Here is a 14,428-nt window from a genome sequence, read left to right as displayed (position 1 = left end):
AGAGAGAGAGAGAGAGAGAGAGAGAGAGAGAGAGAGAGAGAGAGAGAGAGAGAGCATTGCTATCCTCTGGGGCAGAACACTGGAGGAAATGTCTTAATGCTTCTATGTTATATAGGTAATTGGGCAACTACCTGGCAAGGAAAGAAAAATACCTTCCTGGGGGTAGAGGGAGCAATCAGTCAGTTGTCAGTCATTAAGCATTTATTAAGTGCCTACTATGTGCCAGGAACTGTACTGAGTATTGGGGACAGAAAAAAAAAAAAAAGGCAAAGCAGTTCCTGCTCTTAAGCAGCTCTGAGTCTAATGGGAGAGACCACAAGCAAAGAACTACTTAGAAACAAGCTAGATCCAGTTGAAGTTGGAAATGATCAATAGAGGGAAGGCATTAGCATTAAGGGGGAATCAGAGCCTAGATCCAGTGGTTCAGACTAAGTAAGCAAGCCTCAGGAGTACTGGAAGAAGAGTGCCAACTATAATACATTAACACGTGAAAGTGAAGTAAGAAAGGTACAAATTGTGACGGAATTTTAAAGGAAGGGGAAAGGGCATAATTTATTGTAAGTAGCTGCTTCCATGTGGTCTCCTCCCATCAGACTATAGGCTCCTAAAAAGGCAAGTACTGTCTTTTGCTTTTCATATCCCCAGCACTTAACATGGTGCCTGAAATATAGCAAGCACTTAATGAATGCTTAGATGGCATTTGAGTTGGGATTTGAAGGTAGTCTGTCAATGAAGCGGAACAAGTGTGGTGGAGAGGGAAAGGAGAAGGGCATTCTAGGAAGAAAGTAATAAGGGCAAAAGCACAGATATAGGAAATTATGTGGAAGATCCAGTAAACCACAATGAGAAGAGTTTGCCCAAAGCAGTATCTGAAAGAGAATAATGGAAGATTAAGCTAGAAAGGTATGTTGGGAACAAATCAGTGAGGGATGATTTAAAAACAAAACAAAACAAAACAACAGAAGCTTCTGGCTGGGGGTGGGGGAAGGAAGGAAATAAGCATTTATTGAGTACTTACTATGTGTCAGGCACTCAGAGCTTTACAAATATCTCATTTGATCCTTATCAAAACCCTAAAAGGTAGATGCCATTATTAATCACATTTTACAGTTACTGAAACTGGGGCAGACAGAGCTTAAGTGACTTGCCCAGGGCCAAATTTGAACTCACATCTTCAGGACTAGAACTCTCTCCATTTTGCCACCTGGCTGCCTAGAGATTGGTAGATTGGTTGAGACAACCTAATACTCTATATAACACAAAAATAAATAACTGGCCATAAAACATCTGTATTTGACCATACATTATAGTAACAAAGGGATATTTATCCTTCTGAGCAATCACCACCACCATCATCATCATCTAGCTTTCAAGAGTTTTGCATATGTTAACTCATTTTATCCTTTTAACCCATTTTAGCAGAATACACAAAAAGTATCTGCATATTAATTAAAGGAGAAGCAAGTTTTATAAATTACAAAGGTAAGGAGTTCTAGAAACATGAAAAAATATGCTCATGCTTTTTTTGGGGAAGGGGGGCTTCCAAATCTGAAATTTCAAGAATATAAGGAAATGCTCTGCAATGTAATATTAGAGAGCTGCCTGGAACACTAATGTTATTAATAACCTTCACTGTTATGATGTTTCAGAAGCTGCTTTTTCTTTCTAGCATTTTATCTATGAGAAGTATTTTCTTAAAGCACTATCAGGATGGCTAGCTAGTCTTCCTCCATCTAAATCAATAGTACAAAGATCAAAAGATGGAGAATAAGCTAAGCTCTTCTGAAGGATCTGTGAACCATAATCAGACAACAATTCAATGAAAGAATGAATCAATGTAATAGAAATAAAATTCCTACTTGGATTTCTAACTCGACTTTTCCCTTGTATTTAGAAGAAATTCATATTACATGTTGCTGTTTCATGGAGCAGCCCAGTTTTTTAGGCTCTTTTTATGATGACAGCTTTCAGATAGTCCAATAATTGTTAAATGATCTCCCCTGGATCTATTTTCCAGGTCAATGGTTTTCCAATGAGTGGTTTTCCACATTGCCTTCTATTTTTTCATTTGTTTAGATCTGTTTTATATCTTGATTTTTCATAAAGTCACTAGCTTCCATTTGCTCCACTCTAATTCTGGAGGAATTATTCTCTTCAGTGAGTTTTTGAGATTCTTTTTCCATATGGCAAATTTGGTTTTTAAAGGCATTCTTCTCCTCATTGGCTTTTTGGGCCTCTATTGCCATTTGAGTTAGTCTATTTTTTAAGGAGTTATTATCTTCAGTCAGGTTGTTGACTATCTTTTCATTATTTTCTTGCATCATCCTAATTTCTCTTCCCCATTTTTCCTCTACTTCTCTTACTTGATTTTCAAAATTCTTCTTGAGCTTCTCCATGGCCTATAATCAATCATATTTTTCTTGGAGGCTTTTGATGCAGGGGTTCTGACTTGGATGTCTTCCTCTCACTCCATGCGCCTTGATCCTTTTTGTCCCCCAAAAAGGATTCTATAGTCTGTTTGTGCTTCCTCTGCTTGCTCATATTGCCAGCCAATTACTTGATTTTTGAGCTCTTTGCCACAGTAGAACTCCGCTTCCAGAATGGAGAGTTTTGTCCCAAATCACTGGGGTTTTCATAGCTGCTGGAACTATTAGGAGGGCGCCCTCTCTATAGAGCCCCTCTGTAGGGGCCCCCACAAGCTCTGGCACACTGGCCACACACCGCCTTGACCCAGATCCAATCAGGTTAAAGCAAGAGTGATTACCCTCAGAATAGTTGCTTGGTCCCCCTACAATCTGAAGGCCAGGAGCTCCAGAGGCAGCCATGCCTCCACCAACTCTTGCCCCGGAGACAGAGGCTGGACCATGCTCTTCTCCACTCAGTTCCAACAGAGTTTCCTACTGACCTTTTACTTTCTCTTTGGTGTTTATGGGTTGAGAAGTCTGGAAACTGCCACAGCTGCTGGTGATTCACTCTTCTGAAGTCTGCTCAGGCTGGTCTGTGCTGCTGATCAGGGGCGCCCTAAGTCTGGGCCCACACAGCTCACGCAGGACTGTGCTCAGCTCCCCACCTGCTCGGTGCGATAGACCCTTCCTGTTGGCCTGCCAGACTGCCTTCAGCAGGATATTAGTTTCTCTCTGTTACTTTGGAGGTTCTGTAACTCTAAAATTTGTTTAGAGTCAGATTTTACAGGTATTGGAGGTGGTTGGAGCAGGAGCTCAGCCAAGTTCTTGCTTTTACTCCGCCATCTTGGCTCCGCCCCTCCCAGTCCAATTTTTTAAAACCCTGGAAATTCTTTACTTTGGTATAATGCAATATATTCTTGAAAATACACTATTTACAACCAAATGATTAATATTTCTGCATAATTCTGTACAACTTTTATTGTCTGGTCTATAGGTTTTAAGCAGAAAACAATATCTTAATTTGTAGATGTTTGAATGAAACAATACCACCCCAGGCATGCTCAGCTTAGACTAGCTTAGACCAGGGAAGAGAATGAAAGATGATGAGAAGTGACATATAGGATTGCTCTATTATTATCAATGACTATTTTCATCTAGGATTACTATGTGCAGAAACAGTAGTTATTGGTCTTTTATACATAGTAATTCAATAACAAATACATAATCAATAGCCCCTAGATTCTAAGATTCCATTCAAAGGGCAAGAAAGATAATAAAGGAGGATGAAAAATAAATATTTACAATAGCCTTTCAGTGCTTTCATCATTTAAAATAGTGATTATTAAAATCAAGTTTTTGCAAAAAGAAAGTATCTCATGATAAGCTACATGAGCTTAAAGCCGAACAGAACAATATTAACAATGGGTGGCATCCAATTAGATCATTGTGGGCTGTTAAGGAATGGAATTTTAAAAACAAGTTAATTTAATTTGCCATAATATTTCTTTCAACTTTTAGAAGTAGTTTTTTTTACTTTTTTAAAAAGATACTTTATTGGGGCAGCCAGGTAGCACAGCAAGTAAGAGCACCGGCTCCAGTGTTGAGGAGACCTGGAGATCGAATCCCGGGCTCAGACACTCAGCACCACACCCAGAAATAACTGGCCGTGTAACCTTGAGCAAGTTACTTAACCCCAATTGCTTAAAAAAAAAATAAATAAAAAGATACTTTATTTACTTTGTTAAATATTTCACAGTTATATGTAAATAAATTTTTAACATTCATTTTTTTAAAATTCTGAATTCCAAATTCTCTCCCTCTTTCCTGCCCCTCCCAATGCCGTCCCTTGGGAAGCCAAGCAATATGATATTGATCATACACTCAGAGATCATTAATTCTTTCTCTGGAGGTGGAAAGCATTTTTCATCATGAGTCTTTAGAAATTGTCTTGGATTATTGCCTGATCAGAGTAGCTAAATCACTCACTACATCATCTTTACATTATTGCTGTTTCTGTGTACAGTGTTCTAGTTCTGCTAACTTCACTTTGCATGGGTTCATATATAAGACTTCCCAGGCTTTTCTAAACCATCTTGCTCATCATTTCTTATAGCATAATAAACAGCACTCCATCACAATCATATACTATGATGTGTTCAACTTTTCCCCAATTAATGGCCAAGTCCATTTGCCTCCCCCACGACACACACACATTAAAAAAAATGCACCTACAAAATTGGATGGGCGGTCCATTGAATTAGTCCATAAGTACATGTGCCTTGGACAAGTACTAGAATTTGACAATAAACTCAGTTCACAATGTAATAGAAAGAAATAACCTCTAGCTGATCCTTGACCCCAAAATTCCCTTTTTTGCCATCATTAATTTTCAGATTATGATATAAGGCTGTCAATCACATATCCCCACAATCTTCGAAGAAGGAAAATAGCTGATGATTCTAAGGGCAATGGCAAGATGCATGGTGGGGATAAACAGGACATACCAAATTACTAATTATGACACACTGATAGAAGTGGTGCAAGAATACCATCTGAGGAATGCATAATCAGAAAAGAAGTTATACTGGTCAAATAGTCACAGAAAGAGATAACACACAGACAAAGAGTTTCTTGGTGCCCACAGAGGGTTAAAAGATCAAAAAGAAGGCCTCTAGCAGATTATGCAGATAGCTTATAGGTGATTTCTTGGAAGATGTGGGCAAAAATCACCAGACAAAAAGTCATGGATGTTATCATCTACCTCCTCAGAGGAAGTGTCCATATCAGTGAGATCATGATCTATTCAAATATTGACATAATTACTAGTAAAGGATAATTCTTCAAACTTATGTTGATGTTTTTCAGACAAAATAAAAATAAAAAAAGTCAAAATCACCAAATAAAAATACAAATCATGGTAATATGCTTCCTGCATCATATTATTAGCATTCAGTAAATATTAAACCAGGCAGGTAGGTGGCAAGCGGATAGCCTCAGACATTTACTAGCTGGGTGACCCTGAGCAAGTCACTTAACCCTGTATGCAGTTTCTTCATCTGTAAGTATCTTTGCCAAGAAAACCCTAAATGGGGTCACAGAGTCAGATATGGCAGAAACAACTCAACAACAGCAACAAAATATGAAATCACAAAGGTGTGAAGTGATTATGAGTGACTTAGGGATGCAGTGTGATAACAGAACTCACCAGAAAAATATGGAATCATAGGACCTGACTTCAAATCCCAGATCTATCGTTTACTATGTGACCTCTGAAAAGTCATTTCCCCTTTCTTGGCATCAGTTTCCTTACCTGTAAAACTATAGGGGAAGGGAGTGAACTAGATGACTCTCATGTCATTTCCATATCTAAATCTCTAGTACCATAATCCTACATTTTTGATAGTGGCTGAATTCATAATATCGATTAAGAAATAAACCACTATCATGACAAGGAGATTTTGATAAATTGACATTTTTGTAAACCATCTTCTCAATTCACTTGATAGACTATTAAGGAAATTTTTTTTGTAATATAAATAATTTTTATTTAAAATAAATTATTATTATAAATAATAAATAATTTTCTAATATAAATAATTTTTATAATTCTTACTATGTAGAAGGCTTTAAAATGATAACTCTAGTTATTCTTCATTATAGCCAAATAAAACAGATAAGCACGGTCTATAAGTAGGACTCAAAGAAGAAACATTAATTAATTTCCAAAGATCCCATGAATCAAGAACACCTTGCAAGTAATGCTACCTTGACACTTCAGTGTCTTGTAGGATTTCTTGTAGGATGAAATATTCCAAGTGTCCAAGAATACTAATAACCAATATGCCCCAGCTTTTAAAAACAGACCACAGAAATCATTAAGGAGGTGACTTGAATGCTAATGCTTCAAAAACCAGTCATGATGGAGACTGATTTTACAACAGTAAAAGGGGGCATGGTATGCTCATTAGTGAAAGGGGAGACAGCATGGTGTAGGGGATGGTCAGTTTGGGAACCAAGTAGTTAAGAAGACTCTTGTTTATAGGAAGATATAACAATCTTATTGAAAGAATGTTCTAGATCAGCTGATCTTAGCACAAGAATTTTCTTGTTTTATTTTTAAATGTTTAAGCAGCTATGTAATCAGTTTATTTTTTAGCTTAATTCTCTCAGGATAATGTAAGTAGTTTCATAAAATTCACAGGGCAAAATTCGTCAACAGAGTACCACAATGTATTCCAGTCAATACATTTTTTTTAGTTTGAGAGGGTGAGAAAGGACAATTAGGCCTTGTACATTGTTTTTTTAGTTTGGGGGATGAGAAAGGGCAATAAGGCCTTGGATGCAGGATGGAAATAAATTATTCACCTCCTAGAAAGTACATTGACTTTTTTAGACTGGTAAATAAACTTAAACTACATCATTAAGTAAAGAGAACATCTTTTTTTAAATAAAAAAAAAATCCTACACACTTAGAAGACTTGAAATGCCTCCCCTAAATTTGATTTGAAAGTGAGAAGGTCCATAATGCAACTTGAGGGTACAAAACTTTAATAAAACTCATCTGGGAAATAGTTTACAGCCAGTCTTCCTATAAATTCCCACATGTAATAATAAATCATTTGATTGAAAGATCTATGGTAATGTTGGAATGCAGGCAGTAGTCAATAATTTAAAACCACTCAGCTGATGATTAAAATCATGAGTCTATTACTGCATAATGATTCAATTATAAGAGACCATCTATTACAAACTACTTGAGATAATTTTGTCCTCCAGGACAACAGTAAAAGGGGGTATGGCATGGTCATTAGTGAAAGGAGAGACAGCATGGTGTAGGGGACAGTCAGTTTAGGAATCAAGAAAAGCTGAGCTCATTTCCTCCTCTCACTGTATGTGCCCACAGTAAATTCACTTAGAACTCTCTTTGCCTCAGTATCCTCATTTGGAAAATGAGGATAACGATACCTGTAGTGTTCACATCCAAAGGTTGTTGTGAGTTTCAAATGAGATAAATATATAAAGTATATGGCAAACATTAAATCACTATATAAGATCAATTATTGTTAATGTTGCTATTATCATTACTAATACCATGAGCAGTTAGGGTTAAAATTCAATGCCTCTAAAAGAAAGACTGGCTTTCTTCAAAAAACCTTAATTTAAACATTTTTGATGAATGTGGAGAGAGCACTGGACTTGGCTTCAAGTCCCAGTTCAAATACTTACTAACTGCTTCACTCTGGTCAAGTCATTTAATCTATTTAAATCTCAATTTCCTCTGCTATAAAATGGAGACAATAATAGTATCTACTTCACAAGGTCATTGTGACTATAAAATAAGAAAATACATATACCGTACTTTTGTAAACTTCAATGAACTATGAAAAATTTGACTTATTATAATTCCAACTCATCAGTCAAAAAATAAGCCAAAGCCATACCAATAAAAGAAAAAAATGAAAATGCTACCAAATTATATCTAGTTTTACTGCTATACTGATCAAATTATCAAAGGGATACTTTACAGAACTAGACAGAATAATAAAATTCATCTAGAGAAGCAAAGATCTAGAATGTCAAGGAAAATAATGTAACGAAATAGTAATGAAGAGGGATTAGCAGTTCTAGACCTCAAACTATATCACGAAACAATAGTCATAAAAACCATTTGGTATTGATACATAAACGGAACAAACTAGACAAGGGAGATAAAGAAACAATAGAACTCAATAAACCAGTGCTTAATAAAGCATAAAACAAATTATTTGTGCAAGAACTCAGTATTTAATTTTTTTTAAAATGCTGGAAAACTGGAGAGCAGCTTAGCAGAAATTAAGCTTGGATCAAGATATTACATATTATCCCACAATAAATTCTAAAAGGATATATGACTTTAATATTAAATATCATACTACTAAAAAAACAAAAGGAAAGGCAGGTCATAGGGAAGCCTTTCACAGATATGGGTATTAACCAAACAAGAGAGAGCAGCAATTACAAAAGATAAAATAATTAACTTCCAACAACATGAAATTGAAAAGATCTGCACAAACAAAATTAATGAACCAAGCATGAAAAGGGAAGAAAAAATCTATGTATCGTATTTCTCAGATCAGGGTGTGGTAACCAAGATAAATAAGCAACTAACACGTATTGTGCGTATCTACACATATATGTATATGTATGTGTGTATGTAGATCGATAACTAAGTGGTCAAAGGACACGAACAAACAGTTCTCAAAAGAAGAACTGCACACTATTAATAACCATATGAAAGAATGTTCCAAATTACTAATAATAAGAGAAATACAAATCAAAACAATCCTAAGGTTTCACTTTACATATTGCAAACTGGCAAAGATGACAAGAGATAGGAAGAGTCAACATGGGGGAGGTTGTGGGACAATAGACACACTAATACATTTTTAGTGGTTCTGTCAATCAGTACAACTATTCTGAAAAGCAATTTGAAATTATGCAGATTTCACTGAAATGTCCACCTCTTTTCAGACAGAGATTCCACTTCCAAGCTTATACCCCATGGAGGTGATTGATGAGAAGAAAGTCTCCAGAGGAGAGCTGACCCTTCCACTCTCCCCATGGTCTGGAAGAACTTCAGTTGCAGGGTATTTGCCAAGAACTTCTCCAGTTGGCCCCCAAAGTTTCCCTTGGATCTGGCAGATGGTTCAGTGAGTATGCCCAGCATAGGTGGAACATGACCAGCATCACCCTCCATGTGGTTTTAATAGTCTATTTTAGTGCTGCTGCTCTCTTCCAGCACAACAAGGTCCATAGGATAGACAACATGTACCAGATGATATCCATTTGGTTCCTGAGGGGTTAGCTAGGCAGAGACCCCTATACCTTGTCAGCTCTTTCCTTGCCAATCAAGTAGACATAAATTGATATTTATTCTATGTTAGTTGACCTCATAATGATGCCCCTTTGCTGCTATTACAAATACAAAAACCAAGGCTCCTTAATATCATCCCCCATCAACCTAGCCTTCCTTTTTATCTCCTTGGGGGCAGTGTCAGCTGGCCTCCTCTTCTTCAATCCCAACCCCTGAACACCACACAGGAGGTCTTCAGGGGCAGGACCTTCTTGTCTATGGAACCCATTGAAAAACTCTTCACCAAGCAGGAAAGTATTGGCTGCATAATTGGCTCCATCTCCAGCCTCCTATACCTGCTGCCTTATCTGTCCCAGATCTACACTAATTTCCATAGGAAGCCCCCTCATGGAATCTGCACTTCCTGTTTGGCCAGGTGATCTGGGTTAACACAATGTATCATGTATGGGCTGAGCATTCTGCTAAAGAGCCCTGCAGAAGAGCAGACAAATGATAGCTTCCCACTCCATCATAATATCCCTGAGCTCATTGGCAGCCTGGGCATGCTGCTGCTGGACATCATTATCTCAATTCAGTTCCTCATCTATAGAAAACAACTCTAATTCCTTCAGAGAGAGCCCCTTCTGGGCCATTCTCTCTGCTAACCATGTGCCAAGACCAAAGCAAAGATGACCAAAAGCCTAGGCAGATATTGAGGGAAGGAGAATAATTTGGAAGGAAAACACCCACTGGACAGCTGTATTTAGGTGCTAAAGAGGGAGCTGGGGGTAGAGGGAAATACAGAAAGTCTCCTGTCTCCTGCTGCCTTCCTTGACTGAAAAAAAAAAAAAAAGACTGAGTCTTCTGCTCTCAGATCTCTGAAAGCCTCCATGAACCTGCTCCCTTCTGCCCCTAGGAACCAAGATCTGCTTCTCTAAGAATCAGACCCCATTTAAAAAAAAAAAAGAAAGAAAAACAAGAAGGGGCGGCTAGGTGGCACAATGAACAGAGCACCAACCCTGGAGTCAGTAGGACCCGAGTTCAAATCCAGTCTCAGACACTTACCACTTAACTAGCCATGTGACCTTGGGCAAGTCACTTAACCCCAGTTGCCCTGCCTTCCCCCTCCAAAAAAAAGAAAAAGAAAGAAGAATCAGACCCCAATGGCACTCAACTTAAGGCTTCCAGACAGAGCAAGATGGCCAGGGATTTGTGGCAGAAGAATTAGGCTATTTTCAATGAGGATCACCAAAATTTATCCCTTCAGGCCGCCCTTCAGCTGGATTGTATCACCTCCTCTCATTTTCCTAGAGGCTGACCCTCGGTCCCCTAGGAATCAATACAACTTAGCAGCTTCTCCCTCCCCTATATTTTACCCAGCACCAAACTTTCTAGTAAAATCCATCCAAGTGGACAGCCAAAAGTAAAAGTCTCCATATAGATCAATATATTTATAGTAACAGTTTTTGTGATGCAAAGAATTGGAAACAAAATATATGCCTATTGACTGGGGGATTGTTAAAGAAATGGTGGTATGTAAATGCATTAGAATGTTATTGTGCTATAAGAAAGGTTGAAAATGATGAGTACAGAAAACTATGAGAAGATTTACATATTCTGATATAGGGTATGTTAATCAGAGTAAAAAAAAAATAACATGCAGTGACTATTGTTGGATCATTTCAGTCATGTCCAATTCTTCCTGACCCCATTTGGGATTTTCTTGGCAAAGATACTAAAGTAGTTTGCTATTTCCTTCTCCAGTTCATTTAAAAGATGAGAAAACTGAGGCAAACAAGGTTAAGTGACTTGCCCAGAGTCACACAGATAATAAGTGTCTGATGTTGGATTTTTACTCAGGAAAATGAATCTTCCTGACTCCAGAACCAGCTCTCTATCCACTGTACTGCCTACCTGCCCCTACACTATGGCTACAACAATGTAAATGAAAAGAACCACCACAAATCACTCAAAAAATAATGCTGCAAGTTAAAAAAAAAGAAACATGGATTTAAAGAAGAGGTGTGAGAAGACAGTCCCACCACATTCCTTTGCAGAGGTGGGAGGTAATGAGCGTGGCACACAGCTGTCTGGGAGAAAAGGATGGAAGAAGAATGCTCAGAGAAATGGTGGTGATATTTTTTTAAAAAGATGACAACATATCCTAAAAGAGAAAAACAAGCCAAAGATTTTAAAAGTTTAAATGGAATAAGAAGGTTAAAGATTCCTACAGCTAAATATAAATTTTTAAAAAGAACAAAGTACTGTTCTAAACTATAAATAATATCTAGGAAAAAATAATTGAGGAAACTTATTTTGCACTGTATAGTTGTTCAGGACTAAGCAAATAATACCAGAAAAAAAGCCATTTGAAAAAAAATTCCAAATAACTATTAATGAAATGCAAATTAAAACAATTCTGAGGCTCTACCTCACATCCATCAAATTGGCAAAGCTGACAATAAAATGAAAATAATAAATATTGGAAGGATTATGGGAAAACATACACATTGATTCACTGTTGGTAGACCTGTGAATTGGTCCGACTATTCTGGAAAGCAGTCTGAAATTCTGCACAAAAAGATATTAAACCATACATGCCCTTTGACCCAGGAATTATAATAAATGTTGATTGATTGATTGATTGATTGATTGAATACTACTGTCTATAACAAGATCAAAGAAGGAAGGAAAGGTCCTATATTTATAAAAATATTTATAGATGCTCTTTTTTTTGTGATGGCAAAAAAAACCTTGGAAATTAAGGGGAAGCCAATTTATTAGGGAATGACTAAGCAAATTGAGAGAAAAGATGGTTTCAAAGAGACACAGAAAAACTTGTATCAACTGATGTGGAATGAAGTCAGAAGAACCAAAAGAACATTTTATAATAGAACATCAATATTTCAAAACTGAACAATTCTAAAAGATTTAAGAACTCTGATATTAATAAAGAAGAATGATGCACATCTCATGACAGAGAGATGAGGAACTAATACATAAAATAAATGCATCATTAGACATAACCAATATGAATTTGTTTTGCTTGACTGTGCTTAAATGATAGAGGACTGGCTTTCTCCATCCTTCCTTTCTTCTCTCCCTCCATCCTTCCTACCCTCTTTACTTCCTTTCCTCCTTCCTTCCCCTCCTTTTATTCCTCCTTTCTCCATCCTTTCTTTCTTCCTCTCCTTCCTTTACTCCTTTTCTCCTCTTCTCCAGGGGGGGAGGAAAAAAAATGAATGCTACATAATTGAAAAAACTAAAAATGTGTGTGTGTGTGTGTGTGTGTGTGTGTGTGTATATATATGTATATATATATATACACATACATATGTATATTTAAAAATAAAATGTTGATATAAAAATGGAAAATAAAAGATTTGCTCAAAAGAAGCTGCCAGTATTTTCAGAGGATCAATGCCCCACCCTATTCTGATTTACCTTTTCTTTCACACATTGGTCTTTCCCATTTCTATCACATGTTCCTTTAAGACAAATAAATTTCAAAGTTATTCCTAGGTGTGGAGCACAAGTTGATGCTAAAATAAACTCAAACCACTAAAGTCAATATTTCATAAAATCAATGACAGTCTCAACCTTCTTTTCTACCCAAAGGGAATTTTTTTCTGTCATTAATAGTTCTGTTTATTTCAACGTAGTCAGAAGCATTTCTAGCTCTTACATCTTTGGGAGTATCCTTCTATCTTTGGGAGACACTGAAGTGGGAGAAGAAGCCATTGGCTAAATACATTACCTTCACAAGACAGGCCATGGGAAGTAACTCCAGAGAGACTTTCTCGGCACACGTTACAAAAGGTGGGGCGAGCATGGGAGCAGGCATACCAGTTATGCATCCCTGAGAAGTGTTCCACATTAAACTGTGCCGCCTGTTAAAGAAGAAGTTCAAACAAATTTGGAAGTATTGAATATGGCTAATGATATAATTAGGAGGTATGTGTGTATACATATGTACTTATACACACATACATACACACATATATATGTACAAATGTATACACAACACAAAAGAAAATTAAATTTAAAAGTGATAGATATTAAAAACTATGGTATATTCATTTAAATTATATATATATGTGAATGTATATAAAATGGAGAAAAAACATATCTATATGTAATTTATTTTAATCTAACACTTAGAAATCTAGTGATTGTTGATTTTGGAATAGCTACATGACACAATGAAAATGATTTTATATTACCTCATAAAGTTCCCTTGACTGTACAGATTTCAATAAACTGATCCAGTCTTCCATCTCCTTTCTGTTTTCGGCACACAATACCAGCCTCCTGAATGGGGTGATTATCTGAAAGAGATTTCTCAATTTAATGATTCCAAATGATAAAAAGGAAATTATAATATCTAACAAAGCAATTCCATTTTCCACCTCTCTGCCATTCCTTAAAGATGAAAACAAAGTGCACTTTATAAACATATGTAAGGTTTAATCTCGAACCATAATGCAATGCTTAAAATATAAAGCTATCTAGGGGGGAAATTACTTTCATTCTTGATCTTAAGGAGCCTCTCTTTTTTAGTTGCATTATTACTTATTTACCATACCATTTTGAATGCGATCTACTCAAATTAAGAAGCAAAAAAACATGTTTCTTTATAAAGAGAATGTCAAATAAATTTCAAAACAATACTGAAGAAACTGGAAGCTTTCTAAAGAATAACATTATGAATGACCTCAAGAATAAATTTTAATAAAGGGAAAAAAACCAGGGACCATCAAGTCTGCTTAGTACTTTATTTCTATTGAATTTGCCATAGAGGCAAGTGTTTGGTTAGTAATGAAATAGTATTATGTGGCAATGCTATACCCGGTGCCTACTGACTTGGATTTTAAGTAGGGATTTAATTTTGTGGAAATTAAAGCCCTGGAGGTCAAGTGGGGAGCACAGAGAAGAAATAGTAAAAAGAAAGCTCTTTCAGCTACTTTGACTAAAAAAGACCCTGTATTTCCCAAATTACTGTAAAATAACGTACATTTTTTCTTGGTTCATTAGCATAAAAGGAAAACAAAAGACATTAAGAAATGTCATGGTTACTTTATGCTGTGACACACAGCACATGCAACTTTGTAAGGAACCCAGATTCCTCAAAACTGAACTTTATTCAGAAATTCAAAATTAATCAATTTCAGTTACAGGATCTGTATGTGTT

The 14,428-nt window shown here is 36.5% G+C and overlaps 1 protein-coding gene and 1 pseudogene across 10 annotated transcripts in view; one reads left to right on the top strand and one right to left on the bottom strand.

The window, feature by feature from the left end:
• DGKH (diacylglycerol kinase eta) overlaps positions 1-14,428 on the bottom strand; it is a 239,064-nt gene that overhangs the window by 88,734 nt on the left and 135,902 nt on the right. For all 10 annotated transcript variants that reach the window (XM_069068656.1, XM_069068661.1, XM_069068662.1 and 7 more), the window contains 2 exons: positions 13,461-13,565; positions 12,995-13,127 (listed from right to left, as the gene is read on the bottom strand). In XM_069068656.1, the coding sequence (XP_068924757.1) occupies positions 12,995-13,127; positions 13,461-13,565 (238 nt within the window). The remainder of the gene's footprint in view (positions 1-12,994; positions 13,128-13,460; positions 13,566-14,428) is intronic.
• Positions 9,005-11,207, top strand: LOC138146699 (lysosomal amino acid transporter 1 homolog pseudogene; annotated as a pseudogene).

This window comes from Petaurus breviceps, unplaced genomic scaffold, assembly GCF_028583685.1.
Source record: "Petaurus breviceps papuanus isolate PSGF00001 unplaced genomic scaffold, PetGlider_PUasm1.0 90769, whole genome shotgun sequence".
In the NCBI taxonomy this organism is placed as follows: Eukaryota; Metazoa; Chordata; class Mammalia; order Diprotodontia; family Petauridae; genus Petaurus; species Petaurus breviceps.
This window is presented reverse-complemented; position numbering and strand designations above follow the sequence as displayed.